At 36.2% G+C, this 21,215-nt stretch overlaps 4 protein-coding genes across 4 annotated transcripts; 1 reads left to right on the forward strand and 3 right to left on the reverse strand.

The window, feature by feature from the left end:
- Positions 1 to 8,603: 8,603 nt before the first annotated feature.
- Positions 8,604 to 12,115, reverse strand: si:ch211-107p11.3 (GT1 domain-containing protein). Its single transcript, XM_041041918.1, has 7 exons — positions 11,820 to 12,115; positions 11,528 to 11,702; positions 11,341 to 11,411; positions 10,673 to 10,846; positions 10,495 to 10,592; positions 10,331 to 10,402; positions 8,604 to 10,248 (listed from the first exon to the last, which is right to left on the reverse strand). The coding sequence occupies exons 1-7, from the start codon at positions 11,833 to 11,835 to the stop codon at positions 10,105 to 10,107; spliced, it is 750 nt and encodes a 249-aa protein (XP_040897852.1). The 5' UTR covers positions 11,836 to 12,115; the 3' UTR covers positions 8,604 to 10,104.
- A 1,269-nt stretch (positions 12,116 to 13,384) lies between these two features.
- Positions 13,385 to 15,522, reverse strand: LOC121184314 (cytochrome c oxidase subunit 6A, mitochondrial). The gene is made up of 3 exons (XM_041041921.1): positions 15,400 to 15,522; positions 13,817 to 13,956; positions 13,385 to 13,704 (listed from the first exon to the last, which is right to left on the reverse strand). The coding sequence occupies exons 1-3, from the start codon at positions 15,503 to 15,505 to the stop codon at positions 13,615 to 13,617; spliced, it is 336 nt and encodes a 111-aa protein (XP_040897855.1). The 5' UTR covers positions 15,506 to 15,522; the 3' UTR covers positions 13,385 to 13,614.
- A 1,088-nt stretch (positions 15,523 to 16,610) lies between these two features.
- On the forward strand, positions 16,611 to 18,781 carry asgrl1 (asialoglycoprotein receptor-like 1). The gene is made up of 8 exons (XM_041041919.1): positions 16,611 to 16,658; positions 17,190 to 17,270; positions 17,343 to 17,426; positions 17,520 to 17,606; positions 17,718 to 17,762; positions 17,860 to 17,999; positions 18,151 to 18,266; positions 18,375 to 18,781. Exons 2-8 carry the CDS (start codon positions 17,192 to 17,194, stop codon positions 18,526 to 18,528), a joined length of 705 nt encoding a protein of 234 aa, XP_040897853.1. The 5' UTR covers positions 16,611 to 16,658; positions 17,190 to 17,191; the 3' UTR covers positions 18,529 to 18,781.
- Positions 18,782 to 18,827: 46 nt separating this feature from the next.
- On the reverse strand, positions 18,828 to 20,321 carry pla2g1b (phospholipase A2, group IB (pancreas)). Its single transcript, XM_041042047.1, has 4 exons — positions 20,273 to 20,321; positions 20,036 to 20,177; positions 19,114 to 19,247; positions 18,828 to 18,946 (listed from the first exon to the last, which is right to left on the reverse strand). The coding sequence occupies exons 1-4, from the start codon at positions 20,319 to 20,321 to the stop codon at positions 18,828 to 18,830; spliced, it is 444 nt and encodes a 147-aa protein (XP_040897981.1).
- Positions 20,322 to 21,215: the final 894 nt, after the last annotated feature.

The following is a 21,215-nucleotide window of genomic DNA, read 5'->3' on the forward strand; positions in this document are numbered from 1 at the left end:
TTTTGGACCTCAAAATGTCATAAAAAACGTCATAGTATAGTATGGCGTTTTTTTCGGACAAAAAAAGTCAAAATTTTTTTGGACCTCAAAATGTCATAAAAAAACGTCATAGTATAGTAAGGCGTTTTTTTCGGCCAAAAAAAGTCAACATTTTTTTGGACCTCAAAATGTCATAAAAAACGTCATAGTATAGTAAGGCGTTTTTTTCGGCCAAAAAAAGTCAAAATTTTTTTGGACTTCAAAATGTCATAAAAAACGTCATAGTATAGTAAGGCGTCAAAATCGGACAAAAAAAGTCAAAATTTTTTTGGACCTCAAAATGTCATAAAAAACGTCATAGTATAGTAAGGCGTCAAAATCGGCCAAAAAAAGTCACAATTTTTTTGGACCTCAAAATGTCATAAAAAACGTCATAGTATAGTAAGGCGTTTTTTTCGGCCAAAAAAAGTCAAAATTTTTTTGGACTTCAAAATGTCATAAAAAACGTCATAGTATTGTAAGGCGTCAAAATCGGACAAAAAAAGTCAAAAATTTTTTGGACCTCAAAATGTCATAAAAAACGTCATAGTATAGTAAGGCGTTTTTTTCGGCCAAAAAAAGTCAAAATTTTTTTGGACCTCAAAATGTCATAAAAAACGTCATAGTATAGTAAGGCGTCAAAATCGGCCAAAAAAAGTCAAAATTTTTTTGGACCTCAAAATGTCATAAAAAACGTCATTGTATAGTAAGGCGTTTTTTTCGGCCAAAAAAAGTCAAAATTTTTTTGGACCTCAAAATGTCATAAAAAACGTCATAGTATAGTAAGGCGTCAAAATCGGACAAAAAAAGTCAAATTTTTTTTGGACCTCAAAATGTCATAAAAAACGTCATAGTATAGTAAGGCGTTTTTTTCGGCCAAAAAAAGTCAAAATTTTTTTGGACCTCAAAATGTCATAAAAAACGTCATAGTATAGTAAGGCGTTTTTTTCGGCCAAAAAAAGTCAAAATTTTTTTTGACTTCAAAATGTCAAAAAACGTCATAGTATTGTAAGGCGTCAAAATCGGCCAAAAAAAGTCAAAATTTTTTTGGACCTCAAAATGTCATAAAAAACGTCATAGTATAGTAAGGCGTCAAAATCGGCCAAAAAAAGTCAAAATTTTTTTGGACCTCAAAATGTCATAAAAAACGTCATTGTATAGTAAGGCGTTTTTTTCGGCCAAAAAAAGTCAAAATTTTTTTGGACCTCAAAATGTCATAAAAAACGTCATAGTATAGTAAGGCGTCAAAATCGGACAAAAAAAGTCAAAATTTTTTTGGACCTAAAAATGTCATAAAAAACGTCATAGTATAGTAAGGCGTTTTTTTCGGCCAAAAAAAGTCAAAATTTTTTTGGACCTCAAAATGTCATAAAAAACGTCATAGTATAGTAAGGCGTTTTTTTCGGCCAAAAAAAGTCAAAATTTTTTTTGTCCTCAAAGTGTCATAAAAAACGTCATAGTATAGTAAGGCGTCAAAATCGGCCAAAAAAAGTCAAAATTTTTTTGGACCTCAAAATGTCATAAAAAACGTCATAGTATAGTAAGGTGTTTTTTTTTGGCCAAAAGAAGTCAAAATTTTTTTTGACCTCAAAATGTCATAAAAAACGTCATAGTATAGTAAGGCGTCAAAATCGGCCAAAAAAAGTCAAAATTTTTTTGGACCTCAAAATGTCATAAAAAACGTCATAGTATAGTAAGGCGTCAAAATCGGCCAAAAAAAGTCAAAATTTTTTTGGACCTCAAAATGTCATAAAAAACGTCATAGTATAGTAAGGCGTTTTTTTTCGGCCAAAAAAAGTCAAAATTTTTTTGGACCTCAAAATGTCATAAAAAACGTCATAGTATAGTAAGGCGTTTTTTTTCGGCCAAAAAAAGTCAACATTTTTTTGGACCTCAAAATGTCATAAAAAACGTCATAGTATAGTAAGGCGTTTTTTTCGGCCAAAAAAAGTCAAAATTTTTTTTGATCTCAAAATGTCATAAAAAACGTCATAGTATAGTAAGGCGTCAAAATCGGACAAAAAAAGTCAAAATTTTTTTGGACCTCAAAATGTCATAAAAAACGTCATAGTATAGTAAGGCGTTTTTTTCGGCCAAAAAAAGTCAAAATTTTTTTGGACCTCAAAATGTCATAAAAAACGTCATAGTATAGTAAGGCGTTTTTTTCGGCCAAAAAAAGTCAAAATTTTTTTGGACCTCAAAATGTCATAAAAAACGTCATAGTATAGTAAGGCGTTTTTTTCGGCCAAAAAAAGTCAAAATTTTTTTTGACTTCAAAATGTCATAAAAAACGTCATAGTATTGTAAGGCGTCAAAATCGGACAAAAAAAGTCAAAATTTTTTTGGACCTCAAAATGTCATAAAAAACGTCATAGTATAGTAAGGCGTTTTTTTCGGCCAAAAAAAGTCAAAATTTTTTTGGACCTCAAAATGTCATAAAAAACGTCATAGTATAGTAAGGCGTTTTTTTCGGCCAAAAAAAGTCAACATTTTTTTGGACCTCAAAATGTCATAGTATAGTAAGGCGTCAAAATCGGACAAAAAAAGTCAAAATTTTTTTTGTCCTCAAAGTGTCATAAAAAACGTCATAGTATAGTAAGGCGTTTTTTTCGGCCAAAAAAAGTCAAAATTTTTTTTGACTTCAAAATGTCATAAAAAACGTCATAGTATTGTAAGGCGTCAAAATCGGACAAAAAAAGTCAAAATTTTTTTGGACCTCAAAATGTCATAAAAAACGTCATAGTATAGTAAGGCGTTTTTTTCGGCCAAAAAAAGTCAAAATTTTTTTGGACCTCAAAATGTCATAAAAAACGTCATACTATAGTAAGGCGTTTTTTTCGGCCAAAAAAAGTCAACATTTTTTTGGACCTCAAAACGTCATAGTATAGTAAGGCGTCAAAATCGGACAAAAAAAGTCAAAATTTTTTTTGTCCTCAAAGTGTCATAAAAAACGTCATAGTATAGTAAGGCGTCAAAATCGGCCAAAAAAAGTCAAAAAAATTTTTGACCTCAAAATGTCATAAAAAACGTCATTGTATAGTAAGGCGTCAAAATCGGCCAAAAAAAGTCAAAATTTTTTTGGACCTCAAAATGTCATAAAAAACGTCATAGTATAGTAAGGTGTTTTTTTTGGCCAAAAGAAGTCAAAATTTTTTTTGACCTCAAAATGTCATAAAAAACTTCATAGTATAGTAAGGCGTTTTTTTCGGCCAAAAAAAGTCACAATTTTTTTGGACTTCAAAATGTCATAAAAAACGTCATAGTATTGTAAGGCGTCAAAATCGGACAAAAAAAGTCAAAATTTTTTTGGACCTCAAAATGTCATAAAAAACGTCATAGTATAGTAAGGCGTTTTTTTCGTCCAAAAAAAGTCAAAATTTTTTTGGACCTCAAAATGTCATAAAAAACGTCATAGTATAGTAAGGCGTTTTTTTCGGCCAAAAAAAGTCAACATTTTTTTGGACCTCAAAACGTCATAGTATAGTAAGGCGTCAAAATCGGACAAAAAAAGTCAAAAATTTTTTTGTCCTCCAAGTGTCATAAAAAACGTCATAGTATAGTAAGGCGTCAAAATCGGCCAAAAAAAGTCAAAAAAATTTTTGACCTCAAAATGTCATAAAAAACGTCATTGTATAGTAAGGCGTCAAAATCGGCCAAAAAAAGTCAAAATTTTTTTGGACCTCAAAATGTCATAAAAAACGTCATAGTATAGTAAGGTGTTTTTTTCGGCCAAAAGAAGTCAAAATTTTTTTTGACCTCAAAATGTCATAAAAAACGTCATAGTATAGTAAGGCGTTTTTTTTCGGCCAAAAAAAGTCACAATTTTTTTGGACCTCAAAATGTCATAAAAAACGTCATAGTATAGTAAGGCGTTTTTTTCGGCCAAAAAAAGTCAAAATTTTTTTGGACCTCAAAATGTCATAAAAAACGTCATAGTATAGTAAGGCGTTTTTTTCGGCCAAAAAAAGTCAAAATTTTTTTTGACCTCAAAATGTCATAGTATAGTAAGGCGTCAAAATCGGACAAAAAAAGTCAAAATTTTTTTTGTCCTCAAAGTGTCATAAAAAACGTCATAGTATAGTAAGGCGTCAAAATCGGCTAAAAAAAGTCAAAAAAATTTTTGACCTCAAAATGTCATAAAAAACGTCATTGTATAGTAAGGCGTCAAAATCGGCCAAAAAAAGTCAAAATTTTTTTGGACCTCAAAATGTCATAAAAAACGTCATAGTATAGTAAGGTGTTTTTTTTTGGCCAAAAGAAGTCAAAATTTTTTTTGACCTCAAAATGTCATAAAAAACGTCATAGTATAGTAAGGCGTCAAAATCGGCCAAAAAAAGTCAAAATTTTTTTGGACCTCAAAATGTCATAAAAAACGTCATAGTATAGTAAGGCGTCAAAATCGGCCAAAAAAAGTCAAAATTTTTTTGGACCTCAAAATGTCATAAAAAACGTCATAGTATAGTAAGGCGTTTTTTTCGGCCAAAAAAAGTCAAAATTTTTTTGGACCTCAAAATGTCATAAAAAACGTCATAGTATAGTAAGGCGTTTTTTTCGGCCAAAAAAAGTCAAAATTTTTTTGGACCTCAAAATGTCATAAAAAACGTCATAGTATAGTAAGGCGTCAAAATCGGACAAAAAAAGTCAAAATTTTTTTGGACCTAAAAATGTCATAAAAAACGTCATAGTATAGTAAGGCGTTTTTTTCGGCCAAAAAAAGTCAAAATTTTTTTGGACCTCAAAATGTCATAAAAAACGTCATAGTATAGTAAGGCGTTTTTTTCGGCCAAAAAAAGTCAAAATTTTTTTTGTCCTCAAAGTGTCATAAAAAACGTCATAGTATAGTAAGGCGTCAAAATCGGCCAAAAAAAGTCAAAAAAATTTTTGACCTCAAAATGTCATAAAAAACGTCATTGTATAGTAAGGCGTCAAAATCGGCCAAAAAAAGTCAAAATTTTTTTGGACCTCAAAATGTCATAAAAAACGTCATAGTATAGTAAGGTGTTTTTTTTTGGCCAAAAGAAGTCAAAATTTTTTTTGACCTCAAAATGTCATAAAAAAACGTCATAGTATAGTAAGGCGTCAAAATCGGCCAAAAAAAGTCAAAATTTTTTTGGACCTCAAAATGTCATAAAAAACGTCATAGTATAGTAAGGCGTCAAAATCGGCCAAAAAAAGTCAAAATTTTTTTGGACCTCAAAATGTCATAAAAAACGTCATAGTATAGTAAGGCGTTTTTTTCGGCCAAAAAAAGTCAAAATTTTTTTGGACCTCAAAATGTCATAAAAAACGTCATAGTATAGTAAGGCGTTTTTTTCGGCCAAAAAAAGTCAACATTTTTTTGGACCTCAAAATGTCATAAAAAACGTCATAGTATAGTAAGGCGTTTTTTTCGGCCAAAAAAAGTCAAAATTTTTTTTGATCTCAAAATGTCATAAAAAACGTCATAGTATAGTAAGGCGTCAAAATCGGACAAAAAAAGTCAAAATTTTTTTGGACCTCAAAATGTCATAAAAAACGTCATAGTATAGTAAGGCGTTTTTTTCGGCCAAAAAAAGTCAACATTTTTTTGGACCTCAAAATGTCATAAAAAACGTCATAGTATAGTAAGGCGTTTTTTTCGGCCAAAAAAAGTCAACATTTTTTTGGACCTCAAAACGTCATAGTATAGTAAGGCGTCAAAATCGGACAAAAAAAGTCAAAATTTTTTTTGTCCTCAAAGTGTCATAAAAAACGTCATAGTATAGTAAGGCGTTTTTTTCGGCCAAAAAAAGTCAAAATTTTTTTGGACCTCAAAATGTCATAAAAAACGTCATAGTATAGTAAGGCGTCAAAATCGGACAAAAAAAGTCAAAATTTTTTTGGACCTCAAAATGTCATAAAAAACGTCATAGTATAGTAAGGCGTCAAAATCGGACAAAAAAGTCAAAATTTTTTTTGTCCTCAAAGTGTCATAAAAAACGTCATAGTATAGTAAGGCGTCAAAATCGGCCAAAAAAAGTCAAAAAATTTTTTGACCTCAAAATGTCATAAAAAACGTCATTGTATAGTAAGGCGTCAAAATCGGCCAAAAAAAGTCAAAATTTTTTTGGACCTCAAAATGTCATAAAAAACGTCATAGTATAGTAAGGTGTTTTTTTTGGCCAAAAGAAGTCAAAATTTTTTTTGACCTCAAAATGTCATAAAAAACGTCATAGTATAGTAAGGCGTCAAAATCGGCCAAAAAAAAGTCAAAATTTTTTTGGACCTCAAAATGTCATAAAAAACGTCATTGTATAGTAAGGCGTTTTTTTCGGCCAAAAAAAGTCAAAAATTTTTTGGACCTCAAAATGTCATAAAAAACGTCATAGTATAGTAAGGCGTTTTTTTCGGCCAAAAAAAGTCAAAAATTTTTTTGACCTCAAAATGTCATAAAAAACGTCATAGTATAGTAAGGCGTCAAAATCGGACAAAAAAAGTCAAAAATTTTTTTGACTTCAAAATGTCATAAAAAACGTCATAGTATAGTAAGGCGTCAAAAAATGCCAAAAAAAAGTCAAAATTTTTTTTGACCTCAAAATGTCATAAAAAACGTCATAGTACGGTAAGGCGTCAAAAAATGCCAAAAAAAGTCACAATTTTTTTTTACCTCAAAATGTCATAAAAAACGTCATAGTATGGTAAGGCGTCAAAAAATGCCAAAAAAAGTCACAATATTATTTGACCTCAAAATTACATAAAAAAACGTCATAGTATAGTAAGGCGTCAAAAAATGCCAAAAAGAGTCAACATTTTTTTTTACCTCAAAATGTCATAAAAATCGTCATAGTATAGTAAGGCGTCAAAAAAATGCCAAAAAAAGTCAAAATTTTTTTGACCTCAAAATGTCATAAAAAACGTCAGTCATCAAACTGTCAAAAGAAAACAAGAAAGACAGGCCAGGTAAATTAAAAAAGAAGCCACAGACACACACACTTAATTACTTTTATTTGAGAAAAACCACATGCAAGCAATACACAAAGCATGTTCTTTTCCATGTTTTCATGCTACGAAATAAAGCAGAAATTGAACAGAATTTTGCCAGTCTTTTTGCCTCTGTTCTCCGCGCACACACACACACACAAGTTTTGATTTTTAAATAAACATAGTTTTGAGTATGCATAGTATGTGTGAGCATATGTAGCTTACTTTAGTACACTCTACTTACTGTATATCATGTATATCATTAGATTGTTTTTATATTGCAAATAAAGTATTCATGTTAAAATCACAGTTCCACTTACATCCGCTGTGCGATCGGGTAAAAGGCCTCTCCAAACCAAGCTCCTGGGCTGAATTTCAACCCCAGCCCGCCCCTGGACATGCTCCACCAGCAACTGCAGAGTCTGATACTGCAGGTAGGTAAGAAGATGAAACATTAATTCTGCATGCGATGACTGGTTATAGGTGTGTGGAGTGTACTGACTACGACCAGCTATACTGTCATCTACTGCTGCAAGTGATTCTGTCAAGCAGAAAGAGGAGACTAAGGGTTTCAAGGACTCATCCTTCAGGCTATGCAATTAAAAAAAAAAAAGAAAAAAGATAGTGAACAAATAAAATCAGTCATTAAACACCTACTTTAAAAAAATCGAGTAAAATGATAAAAGACAATGGAAGCACAGCCATGTAAAATCCATGTCAATGTCACACTGACTACATATCTGTCGCTGTTTGTAATAATAATGAAGCTTTGTAGTTAATTCTTCCCCTTGAGTCCATGATGAATCCTGATTTCAGTACTCGATTGAGGATGGCTTCACAAGTTGACCGTGAACGCGCACAGCTCTGTCAGCCAATGGCTGCGTTAAATCCCCATCTAACTGGAATCAGCTGCTCAAGACAGAGCTTTGCGGTGATGTCGCGTCTATTTGGAAGACATGATCCAAGTTTATGTCCTTAATTGACTCTTAATCGTTGTGTGGACATTTGTGTCCCCAGTAAGTCGTTGTCCGCCATTTTGAAAATGTCCAAACCACCGTGCATGGCCGTGCATGAGCGCTGCAGAGCCGCGGGAGGACGTCCAGACTCCCCGACAGTGACCTGCTGCTGCATGTGAAGACCTTGGACGTACAGTCTGAGAAGTGGGCACAAGACAGCTGACTTTACTAATAATAACACCGGTTTTATCTTCCCAGAGATAAAAGTATGTTGAATTTTGAGTCTGCTTTACACAAACCAAGTCGGTTTAGTCAGACTTGCTCTGGAGCATGTTAAAATCTACCAAAATAAAAGTTTAAGCAACAAATTAATTACAAATAGAGGTTTTTATTATCATGAAGCCCACTAATGTGCATTGTACATGTTCCGATGAGATTAAGCGCCTTCTGGATCACATAACAGACACAGTAAAGAGAACATTTTTTATTGTTTCTCAGTAAGATACTTGAGATACATCTTGTTTTACATTTCAAACAATTTTTCTGTTGTAGTCGGTGCATAGAAAAATAATTAATAAATACAAAAACACAAGGATAAAAAAGAAACTAAACCAACAATTGCACTGATTCATAAATATATTAAAATATTTAGTTGTAATACCAAATTGATTTTAAATATGATGAAAGAGATTAGGTTTTAGGTGTGATGTTAAAATTAAACTAAGCTTTAAAACAAAGTGCTTTTACCTGTTTTTTTGAATTAACAAAACAAACAATAAATTAAATACATTTAAAAATGAATATAACCACTGACATTTTTCTCAGGCATATAAAAAGAGAGATGATTAAAATGACCTTCCACAGTGTAAATGCACAGGTATCCTAGTGTCATACCTTGGAACAATAGTGCTGTTGCTAATCCAAAGAATACAGTATATGCTGCTTTTTTTTAACTTCATGTGTGCTGTGATTACACATCTTATAACAACTGTTTCAGCAAAGTTATGTGCGGTTGGCCACAGTGTGTCCAGATCAAACAGATCAATCAATCGGACTGAGCTAAATTTACTGAAGACCAGGCTCCATGAAAACAAAAGCCTCCAAAATAAGCAAGAAAGAGATGGCAGCAGTGTAGGCAAATTAGAGCTTCAGCCAGGAAGCTATTTTATATCTAGAAGTCACAGACCTCAGCCTGTCAGTGACTGCAAAGGATTTGCAACCAAACATGTCATATAAACATAATGAGTTTCCATATGTGAACATGTCTAAATAGAACTAAGGGGACCACATACCTCCACCAAGACAAAACATGCTATCTCGCAATGTTAAGGAAAATTATTTTTAAAATATTTCTGGATTCATGCTTGTAACTGGATCCACACGGAAATTTAGAGGGTTCTTCCCTGGCCCATGTCCCATCAGTTCAATACTTCTTGCAAAATCCTGCTGACAAATGAACAAACAAACCAAACAACTACACACAGGTGCAAACATAACCTCCTTGACGGAGCTAATTATTGTCTCCTAAATTGCAGGAATATTTATTAAAGAGTAAACATTCCTGCACTACACATCTGATGTGGGTTGAAGTGCCCTCAAATTAACACCATTCACTGTTTTACTCACTTATTTCAAACCCAGTGTGCTGGAGTACAGAGCCAAGACAACCAAGAATGTGTCAGTGCTCTGGAACTCATGTGATAAGGGAATCCTCCTGGGGCACAGGGTTACACAGCAGGGGCTGCACTTACAATCCCTTCTTCATGACCCTCCTACACTGAACCCTCACTGGGCCTCAGGCCCACTTTGGGGCAACTCCTGCTAAGACAACGCTGGGACTGAAATGAGCTTTGGGCAACTAAAAAAATTATTCCAATACTGTCACAGTCTGGGGATTGTAGTGGTCATCCTATGAGCTACTGCATGTGTAGGGTTGTACAGTGCAATATTGCAACAGTGAGAAAATGTTGGTCACATTGTTGCAAACTTGACCAACCATAGATCAGAATTGCATTAATATGGTACATTGCTGTAAAATCCCTAACCCACACTCACCAGTCCAGGTGTGTTGGAGGCAGAATATGACTGTATATGACAAGTGAAGCAATTTATTGCAACTGTTTGAGCTAGGTAAATCAAATTTTAACACATTATAATAATAAGATAAAATCATCATCATTTCATTACATGGTCACACCAGCTGTTTATCAAGTAATAAGATTTCCTTTTCCAGCTTCCTCATTTTAAGTGCTCTGTATGCCATCTGTTGGTTGCGGTTCTCTATCTCCTTTTTGAGGTAGCAGCAGTAAAGGGCTTTTATATCTTCTGTCTGCCTCTGAAAAACAAAATAAACGTCACATGTGCTCATTCTTAATAGTTGTCATTACCATGCACCACTGCTGACACATAAACCTCACCTCTGCACTTCTGCCACCGATCGTAGCACATGCTGAGTGGGACTTTTCCTGGAAGATGCTACTGTGCACGTCCTACAAAAAACAGCCAAGTCCATATGTTAAGAATTAAAAGACAAATGGCTAAAAAAACAAAAACAAAAAAACACACGTTTAGAAACACTTACCCCTTCAAAATGTGCATCACTGACATCTGTCTCATCACTGCTCAAGCTCTCTGGTTCAGTCTTTGTTACAGGCAGGAGGAGCACAGGGTGGCCTGACACTGTGGCGGTGGGGTTGACATTAAGTTAAGCTGTGAGGTCAATTCCAGCTGGACTTTTATGAAAGGTCAGCTACACCTACCACTAATGAAAGAGTTATCAGATCCAGTCAGTGGCTCAATACAGGCGCCCCCAGGAAGGACCTCCACTCTCAGCCTGTTGTCTTTGTGCTGGAGCACATCCTCCTCAGCAGAGGTCAGCGACGGGGTTGCTGACCCCCCCTCATTCCTCATCACCTCGACCCTTCTCCTTTTTGCTGAATAAATATAGAAAAGTTGAGTAGAACATCATCCAGGACATGACAGTGCTGAAAAATGCAGACTTGCAATCAAAGGTGGAGGAAGTATTCAGAGAATACTCACAAGTAAAAGTCCTGCATTAAAAAAAAAAACTCAAGTACAATTACATAGGTATTACCAATGTGTTTAAAATATTCAAAATAATAATAAAATATTAAAATAAGTGGTCATTGTGCAACAGAATGACCCCCGTTAGAGCTGTATTATTCTATATAATATTATTGCATCAATGTTACTGATGCACAAACTATAACAATGCATCATATTTAAAGAACTTACGTTTTGTATGTTAAATTTTAACCTGCTAAATAACTAGTGAGATTAGCTGTGTAAAAATACTGAAATCAAAAGTACAATATTTGTAGTATGTACTGAAGTAACAGTATACAGTAGTGTAAGTACAGTACTTGAGTAAATGTTACTTTCCACCACTGCTTGCAATAATAAATACCTGTTTGCACTATGTTTTTGTGTTTGACTTTAACTTGCTGCCATGTCCTTTTATAGCCACTGTCCGATACCCTGTGAATCATGAATAATATGATTATGTGTCAGTACAGTTAATTCAAAGAGCAGCAGTGAAATTATTGACAGCTTACTAATATAATGAACTGATTTAAACTGTTGAGTCTTCTTACGCATTTATTTTGTCAGCAATTCTCTGCCAGGCCTCCTCTCTCAGTTTGGAGGCGCTTGTAGTGTTGGATTTGGCTGTCAGTATTTCTCTTTCTTCTTCATACAACCTCAAAATGAGTTCCTGCTCTTTGGAGCTGAAAAAATGGGCCCTCTCGTGTTTTTTCATCATCTGGAAATCTATAAATACACAAAAATAAACAAATGAACTGAAGACATAAATAGACAAAATCAAAAAAGATAATCATTTTTTGTGTACTTCTTTAGGTTATTATATCTTGTACAAGGAGTCCTCACCTCTGTCTGTGTTCATATATTGTGATCCGGGTTTCGGCGTGCGATTGATATCCCCTTTATGGCGGAGCGGGTGCGCGCAGTTATCCGAGATGTTTCAATGCTAGATTTAGTAATCGAATCGCAACCCGCGGTCTGGAAACGAAATAAACCCGAGATTAATCGATGCGACAGTTAGTTACGACACGCGTCCCATCATCAATAACTGTCTAAGCGACGGAAACAGGAAAGAGATAACCGGTGCTATGAAGCTGGTTATCAGCGAGCTTTGTAAACCCAGGATTTTCTAATTCGGTTTATGGCGCGTTCACGTGAAAGAGGTGGAGTCTGTAACACAGCGCGAGTCACGTGTTACAGGTCTGGCGCTTCACAACAGATAAACCGCAGCCCGGGATATTTGGTGCAGATTCAAAAACCTAAGTTATTATGTGGAATAACAAATAACTAACAGTTCAGTGAGTATTAGATCAAAATGGATTTTAACACAAGTGTAAACAATTAAATTAATGATGGACTATTTACATTTTCCCATTTTTTTGTGTTCCAGAAAGCAGGTTTGGGAAATCTTTGAAAGAAAAATTGAACCTGAAGAAGGTGGACGCCTGTTTAACAAGTGGAGGGGCCCCGCCACCCTCTGTCACCTTTGCTGAAGAGCTGGCAGTCAGCCACAGTGCAGAAAGGCCATTTCTAGATGGTTCCAACCAACCAACTACTTCCCAGGACACAAGAGCCTAAATAAATAGTAGATATATTTAAAAACTGTTTTAGGTTTATATATTTAAACCTTAACTGTAATCTATAATGCTGTGTTTTGACACTAAGGGCCACCGTACATGGAAATCTGCAGACAAACTGTTGTGTACATGACCTCTGACCTCCAATACATTTTGACTCCAGCTTTGACAAGCAGTTATATGTGCGACGTTTGAAGAACATCACTCAAAGCATTGTAGAGATAACACATTCTGAAGCACAACATTTGCATTAAGGTCACAGCGACCTTTACCTTTGACCTCTACAATCTAGTTTATCCTTGAGTCACATTCAACATTTGTGCAAACTTGTGCAAAATATAACATTACCATGCAAAACATAAATATGGCCATAGTGACCTTGCTCTCTGACATCCAAACTCCTTTTGGATCTCCCTTAAGTCACAGTCAACATTTGTACAAAGTTTGACAGAAAGACCTCCAAGCGTTCTTGAAATATCGCATGTAGAAGAATCCAGGACTGACAGACGGACAGACTGTGTTGTGCTGCTGTGAAAATATTTCCTATTCACATGTAACCAATCTCTTATTCTGTGAGCCACCATTCATGCTACCAGTAACACCTGTGCTTTTTCTTCTGTGCCAAGTCAAAAACCCTGCTGTGGCCCTACTTTAAGTGTTGCGCTTTTCCCTTTTGACTGTTTTTTTTGCACGTTACAATGACCCTGGTCTTTGTTTTTCCTACTGTGACATGTTAAAATGTTCTCTTTGAAAAAGGTTTATTCATATAAACAATGCTTGGAGAATCTTCAATACAAACTACATCACATCAACATACAGAAGTAAAGCACAAACTGAGGTAATAGTTACTTTATTTATGTTAATTCAGTTTAAGCGTCAAGTTCAGTTTAAGCAGACGTTTTGTTTTGTGGTCCAGAGCAAAGGAATCTTTAGGTTTGGGTGCCCCATGTTGAGAGCACAGAGGTAAACCGAACACAAATGAAAAGAGTAAACTGTGAATGTGAGTGTGGTCCAGTAACAAACACTGAGGGACTGGTCCCAGTTATGAGATCTGGAGAGAGGGTTTACTCATCAGCCTCCTCATAGCCATCAGGAAGGGCATTCAAATGTGGGTTGTGGAACAGGGTTTTTTTGCCATCTCCCCAAGGGAAAGGCTGTGGGGGAAAAAAAAACAAATAAGATGAAACATCATTAAGTCAAAATACTGATAAAAGTGACACTTAAAGACAGGTTGGAATGCGAATTGTTTAAGTCACGAAATCAGACCTTGGTGCGGAGGCGAAGGTGGCTGTACGGGACGAACTCTGGCCGTTCGTGGCCATGCTGCTGTTTAAGGTACATGTTCAACATGCACACCCCAACACCAGGTAAGGCGACCAGGAAGGAGAGAATCTTCCATTTCTGGGCTGGAAGAGAAGACATTAATGATTAGTTAAATAAACAAAGCAATTATTCATCAAAACACTAGGATTGATGAGAATTAAAGTGCTGTTTACATATAAGATGCAACCTTGGGACATAGGAAAATACGGTGTCTATACAACGATATGAACCTGCACCCATCAAGTAGTATATCTGGTGAGGAAACCTTATGCTTATACCCAGAATTTGCTCTTTATCATGACTAAATGTGGGATAATACCAGCTTGCATAACTGGAAACCACTATCTGTAACTATACACAAAAGAAAGTTTAAAGTGTGGAATAACCGACACAATTAACAGCATATTCATGAATCCTGGTTTGCTTTAAAAAAAAATCAAAACGATTGTTTAAAAGTTTAAAACATGTTAGACATTTTTGAGGCACGCACAGTGACACTACTAACAGAGTGGATTAACTGAATGGTTCCAAAAAGCCATAATCTTATAATAATTTCAGAACAGGTTAGCCATCAGTTTAAAAATCAATTTAAATCAAATACACAATAAAATATGAATACACAGAACTCATATCTAAAATTTATCATAAAATAAATGTACTGTTTAGTGATCATCTGGGTAAGGAGACTTATTCAACCATCGAGCAGTAAACGCGGTGTCCTTTCCAGAAAATGCTTAAATCTTAAACACTCAGCTGAGCAGCTGTTTGATCAAGACTTTCATGACCCCTAAAAGATCCCACTTACATATTGTGTCATATCACGCCACCTCAGCATGCTGTAAATTTAGGTTCATAGTGGTTAAACAGATGTCCCTCTTCAATTTACTCCAGGAAATCTTATTTTTGTCCCAAATACATTTCAAAGACTTACAGTAAAACTAAAGAACTGTTTACTAATGTTGAGATGTTTTATTTCTCTGTTATATCTACAAATTTATTCTGCTCGTAATAATCCTATTTATTCCTGTTTTGTTCGTGTTCTTTTGGTTACCTTTCCTTTTTCAGCTTTACAGTATCTGCTCGTATCCTGTGCCGGATTTCTTTAGTTTAATTGCTCTTCCTACCAGCTCTTGTTTGGTTTTATGACTAGACAGAAATTTGGATTACGATATGAAGAGTATCCACTGATCTGGTCTATTGTTGCTCTCTAGTTTGCAGGAAGTGCTAATCGACACACTGCTGCAATTTCAAGCCATTTAAATAAACTATAGCCAGCTATGCTAAGACTCTGAGTGTCTGCGTTAATGCTCTGACTGGATGACAGACTGAAATTATGATGTATTCAAGCTAGAAAGCTGTTTGGGCAACTTCTTCTCAGCGCTGTCCGCTCAAGGGTGTTAAGCTTCTGCTAATGCTAACGCAGCTAACGCTATACCAACAAGGTCACCGTCAAATCCTGACACGTTGTCGAAAACATAAATTCCATTAAATACAGCCAGTGAGTTTTGAAAAGGTGCTACAGTTACCTAACCCGCCGTGTCCACCGTCAGCAGCAGCAGCGGAGAGCTGACGCCGGGCCTGGGTCAAAGAAGACCTCAGGAACACTTGAGAGATGCGTCCGAGAGCCGCCATTTTCCTTTCTGAGAGAAGCAGGGGCCGGAAGGAATGTTTGTAAAGGTGTCACGTGGAGGCCAGAGTTGACACTGCAACTAGCGCCGCCCCTTAGCGGTGAGACTGAGAACTGCAGAACTCAAGTTTCTGGCAGTCGAGGGGGCTTTTCCACGAAAAAACAGCACCAGAGGGCAATGTAGTGTAAGTGTAAGTGAGTGTGAGTGAGGCTGTCACCATTGAGTTTCAAGGATAAGATAATCTATCTATATGGAAAAGGACCAAAGCCACAGTGCAAAAATACTCCATGACAACTAAAAGCTCTGTACTCAAATTAATTCGATTTTAATTAACTCAATTTGGTGGTGGTCATACTGTCTTGTATCCTCATAGAGCTGTACAGTGTGTGCCTGATAACACAAGGCAGAGTAGTGCAAAAAAAGTTACTGTCTGGCAATTTGAGTGACTCATGGTCTAGTGGTTGTTTTGGTCCTCTGAGATCAGTGGTGTTTGAAGAGTGTGATGAGCCTTTTATTAGTGAAAAACCCTGATGCTATATAATGCTATGATGCTATATATTAATTCACTTGTTTTACCACAGGAACCCCATTATTAATATTTTAATATGCAGGCATAGTATAAGACAGTAGTTCCCAACCTGGGGCTTTGGCCCCACTCTAGGAGTTGCAAAATGAATCTAAGAGTTACAAGACTATTACCAGTGTAGAAAAAAAAAAAAAATCAAATTCTGCAAAATCAATAGTATGTTTATTTCATTTTTGTATTACAAGTTGGGAAACTGATCTGAGGTGTGGAGGCATCTGTTTTCACTCACAGACATACGAAGTGACAAAGTGTAGGCAAAAAACAATGACAATGAAAAGGAAGTTAATTTGTGTAATTTTGTGCTGCATCTAAATTCTGAGTCTTTTCCGCCATACTTACCAACATGTGAGGTAAACATCTTGTTTTCACAGGAAATGAAGCAAACTCATATCTCTTATATCTGTTTATGTGACAGTTTATGCTGATGATGAATAACTTTGTAATTGTAGGCACATTAAAAACATTTCCTGTGATTGAAATTTAGTGTTCCTCTTTAAAGGGGAGGACTCTCTGTGATCTCATGGTCAGAGTCCAACCAAGAAGAAATTCAGAGACATTCTGGTTGATGGAGGTGAGTGATAAATGTTCACTTTATTAGCAAAAGCTGTTTGTCCTCTAAATGTCTTTGTAATCATTATTCCCAACATGTACAGAAATCTATAACCATGTAGAAATGCGCATTAATCACTGTCATGCATGTTCAAATGACACCATGAATTACATACTAAATGATCTAGAAATCAATAATGACAAAGCTTTTATATCATGATTTAAATGTAGTAAAGCGTTTGATAAAAGTAGCTGCTTACCTTTGAAAACGTTAGAGTATTTTACAGTGTATAAAGGCAGAAGTCTATTTATTGAGTTGTTAATAGTTAACATATTTAGCCTGAAAACAAACAAGGGGGATTTAGCTGACCTCTTATTTCAAATTGCACTGAGAATCTCAGTTTGTCTATGGGCTGAATTCTTTGATTGTTAATTTGATTTTTTAGATTGCAGATGACAATGTTACAGCTGGAAAGAATAATATTGTTGCACTACCAGCATTAAAGAGTCTAAAAAACAGTCACTTCATCCAAATAAATCTGATCTCTTTCAGAAATGGAATATCAGTTTCACCAGTTTGGATTGTCTGACAACAGATCTTTCCATGAGGAGTACAAAATAACTAGGCAACCAGGTAAAACTATGCACATGTCCGCTGAGCTTGATTCATACTTTCAGATGAGAACATGTCTGTCAATGTTCATAGGTATGAAGAGGATAGTGGCTTATGTCCTCTATGGCATCCTGGTGCTGCTGCTGTTAATTGTGCTGATGGTCAGTGGGATAAAATGTACGACTTCAAACACATCGCACTAAAATTGAGCTGAATCATTCATACATTGGTATACGATAATTATTGTATAACTGTTTTCTTATCTCAAAGTTTCACACTTAAGCAAAGAAATCACTGATGTCAAACTTCACCTTGAGAGATTCAGCCATGGAGGAGACACACCATCATCCATTTCAGGTGAGAAACTGTTTTTCAGATCTGAATTTATTGATGCAGCCATATATTTGATGCCCTCCATTCAACTTTTTTTTGTTGTTGCTTTTATTGCTTTACAAACTGAAGGTGCAGAAACTGTGCAGGAGGTCTATTTACAGAGACTTTACCCTGTTAGAGGTAAAAACTGGACACTTTGATGTTAATAAAATCAGACTTCAGTCTTTTTTTTCCCCCAGTCAGACTGTCTGACTTGTCTTAATCTTCGTCAAACTAGGAACATGCAGGGAGGGATGGGTGTCTTTCCAGAGAAGCTGCTACCTGCTGTCCACCACTACCGTTACCTGGAGCAAAGCAGAGGAGCTGTGCCGAACACACGGAGGACACCTGTTGGTTCTGAACGATGTGGAGGAAGTGGTGAGGTTTAAGCGCTTCTCCAGTTTGGTTCCACATAGTTTCAGTGGCTCTGTCAGCCAGATATGATTGTACACGGGCCACTGATAAGAAGCACTTCAACAAGCATAAACAAAGACTTAAAAATAACCTGTTGCTACCTTTCTATTTCTAGGACTACATTTCAAAAATTGTTGAACTCAGATACAACTACTGGATTGGACTTGTGAAGCGAGAACACGAGGAACACTGGAGCTGGGTGGATGGGACTGACTTCAATTCAACCCCAACGTGAGAGAAAAGTGAACCTATAAAAATGAAAAGCAGTATCAAATGCTTAGGAAAGGAAATCATAACTATGTGTAGAATAATTATTTCTCCTCCTTCCTCTATGTGCAGTTTCTGGGATAAGGGTCAGCCTGACAACTGGGGCTACAGAGACAACGGAGAGGACTGCGCGCAGCTTCATGCTTCTGAAAGACGCAAACGCAAGAGGTGGAATGATGCCAACTGTAACCTGGCATTCGACTACATCTGTGAAACCAGGGCATGAGAGGCAGCGAACCTCTCTGAACCGCTGACCCTACACCAACATCACAGGCTTGATATGTTGGGGAAAAATAGGTCAAATTCTTAAGACTGATGCAAATTATATTTCTGATATTACTTCAGAACGTATAGTGTAAATCACAAAAAGAAATTTGCAGATAAGTCTGTGAGGATTGCCTCGGACATTAAAAAATGACTATGAACACAATGGCATTTGTTCTCCTTTATTAATTTTAAATAAAGACATACTTTTCAGTGCTGACGGCGAGTTTCTCCTCACTGCGTATCCCTGCATCCCTCAGCTTACTTGCAGCGATCACTGGGAAGGTGGGCATTCCCTTCATTATAATCTGCCTTGGCGAAGCACATGGCTGCTTCCCTGTCACACTCGCAGATGAACTTCTCACAGGGATCGTTGTTGTCTACGTGACAAAGACAGAAGAAAGCAATAGTGTTGAGGAGGAGGGGCAAATAGAAAAACCGAGCAGGAGACAACACAATTCACATTAAGTACTGAAATACAGAAAACTTAGTTGACAGTAGGTAAAAGTTGCTGTGTTTAGAGGCGACACTGTTGTTGAGCACTCACTCCGGCAGGTGACGGTCTTGCTGGCCCTGTCACAGCTGTAGCTGTACATCTCAGTGTAGGGGTTGTCTAAGATGGGCCAGCAATCCTCATGCTGCATGGCGTCACTGTAGCACTGGTCATGGACTTGACAGCATCTACAACAACGCATAAAGACGTCATTACGGCACCATCCACACATCGAGATGAGGAAAATCACCAGCTGTTGAGGTTCAATCTCATCGTCATTTGGTGGCCTTAAATTAACAGCAACTAACAATTAGTTTTATCACAGATTAATCTGCCTGTTAATTTTAAAGTAGTCATTTAGTCCACAAGGTGCAGAATAATAAAATGGAAAGAGGCCATCACAGGTTCCCAGAATCAAATGTTGTGTTTTCAAATGTGTAGTTTTGTCTGAACAGCAGTCCCAAAAGATATTCAGTTTACCATCACAGAAGGCAAAGAAAACAAGCAAATATTCACACGTAAGAAGCTGGAACCACTTTATTTCTGGCCTTTTTGCTTATTAAAGTTACTTAAATTATTTATTGGTTATTAGAATTGTTGCTGATTTTTTTTGACTTAGAATTAGTTGATTTATTTTTTCAGCCTCTGCTTTTTTGCTGAAGAAATACTCCTTATGAAATCTTCACAAAGTGTTTCAGTGCATTGAGCAGCACAAATAAAATTCCACTCAGCTCCATTGTCTTGGAGTGACAACAGGACGTCTTAGAGGCAGGTATCTCAAAACCTGAGCACATAAGGCCAAAACTATCTACATGCCACGACACCACCAGAGGTAAAGTCAGATTTTTCTGTTGTTTTTATGTTTCAAAGTGTGATGTGGGTGATCTGTTATTTTAAGCTGGGTTGTGTTAAGTTTACATCAATATTGATAAGACTTTACATGAATGTTGGAGTGTTTCTGTAACCAGGTCCTTACCTGTCAAGCTCATCAACAGGTGCACCAGAGCCTCCCAACCCACAGTAGCAGCCATAGTCAGCGTAGTCCAGCACCGGCCAGCTGTCAGGTACAGTGCAGAGGATCATCGCCCTGAACTGCCACACAGCTCGGTAACCCAGCACTATGAGGCATGATGGAGATCGATCAGACATGCATGATTCTCAGAAACTATCCTGGAAATGAGAACCGTCATTACAGAAACCTTTGAGTACTCACGGGCTGGGAGGCTGGAGAACAGGATGAGCAGAGAATGGGTCAGATGCATGTTGCATGTGAAGATGTAGAGTGTAAAGCTTAAGGCTTATATTGACAGCTGACCTTGAGAGGCGGTTCTTTTTGACCAATTGCCAGGAGCCACCCAATCTCTATACATTATGCAATGCATACACTTGCATAGTATGTACTTATATACATACATATGGATACAAATACATGTTCATGTACATCTAACACAAAGAAGCAGAAACAAATTCCATTAAAAAAAAACCACACATCTCATCTGCCTCATTTTTTTATGTCATGTTGTACTATACATTGTTTCCTTTTGTGAAAACAAACATTCAACTTGAAAAACCTGCAGTGGAAAGTCATGGGAACTGTGACACGTGCCAGCTATTTACACAGCTGTGTGCTAAAAAGTTATTTTAAATTCAACTTCTAAAGAAGGAAAATGTGAACTCAAACAAGTACAGAGTGAACAGGAACACATAGATCAGGGAACATATGATTAGGAAATTACAAAAAATATATATAGATGCATAAAATATGTATGTATGGAGTTTTGAAGGGTTTCCTGGGAAGCTGACTGAAACTGACTGGGATCACGTATCATGTTATTTCCTGTGGATATTCCAGAAAGTTCCTATCGTAAGATGTGCTGTGACCAAAGTCTTCAGCTACTGACAGGATGAACAAGGGATTATTACACTCAACACAAACCCTAAACTGTCTTCATCATTCCACTAATGCTAAAACATTTGGAACCCATTATCTTGTCTATTTCAACACTATTATCATCAAACTACATAACAACGCCCAATAAACTGTGCATTTCTTCTTCTTCTCTCTCTTGAGCTTTCAGTTCCACATCACTACTGATGGTCAGTAATAAAAATAAATTTAAAAAATCATATGACTAAGACATTTGGCAGTTAGCATA

Source organism: Toxotes jaculatrix, chromosome 7 (assembly GCF_017976425.1).
Source record: "Toxotes jaculatrix isolate fToxJac2 chromosome 7, fToxJac2.pri, whole genome shotgun sequence".
NCBI lineage: Eukaryota > Metazoa > Chordata > Actinopteri > Toxotidae > Toxotes > Toxotes jaculatrix.

Bases quoted from the DNA above. Each gene is read 5' to 3' on its own strand.
- si:ch211-107p11.3 (XM_041041918.1), bottom strand. The intron at 10,403-10,494 runs GTAAGTGTTTCT...TGTTTTTTGTAG, and splicing joins GTGATGCACATTTTGAAGGG to GACGTGCACAGTAGCATCTT. The intron at 10,249-10,330 runs GTGAGGTTTATG...TTTGTTTTTCAG, and splicing joins TCGGTGGCAGAAGTGCAGAG to AGGCAGACAGAAGATATAAA.
- LOC121184314 (XM_041041921.1), bottom strand. From the start codon at position 15,505: ATGGCGGCTCTCGGACGCATCTCTCAAGTGTTCCTGAGGTCTTCTTTG. The intron at 13,957-15,399 runs GTAACTGTAGCA...CTTCTCTTCCAG, and splicing joins CGGTGGACACGGCGGGTTAG to CCCAGAAATGGAAGATTCTC. The intron at 13,705-13,816 runs GTCTGATTTCGT...TTTCCCCCACAG, and splicing joins ACCTTCGCCTCCGCACCAAG to CCTTTCCCTTGGGGAGATGG.
- asgrl1 (XM_041041919.1), top strand. From the start codon at position 17,192: ATGGAATATCAGTTTCACCAGTTTGGATTGTCTGACAACAGATCTTTC. The intron at 17,427-17,519 runs GTACGACTTCAA...CTTATCTCAAAG, and splicing joins GATGGTCAGTGGGATAAAAT to TTTCACACTTAAGCAAAGAA. The intron at 18,000-18,150 runs GTGAGGTTTAAG...TTCTATTTCTAG, and splicing joins TGAACGATGTGGAGGAAGTG to GACTACATTTCAAAAATTGT.
- pla2g1b (XM_041042047.1), bottom strand. From the start codon at position 20,321: ATGCATCTGACCCATTCTCTGCTCATCCTGTTCTCCAGCCTCCCAGCC. The intron at 19,248-20,035 runs GTAAGGACCTGG...GCGTTGTTGTAG, and splicing joins CCTGTTGATGAGCTTGACAG to ATGCTGTCAAGTCCATGACC. The intron at 18,947-19,113 runs GTGAGTGCTCAA...TTTGTCACGTAG, and splicing joins CAAGACCGTCACCTGCCGGA to ACAACAACGATCCCTGTGAG.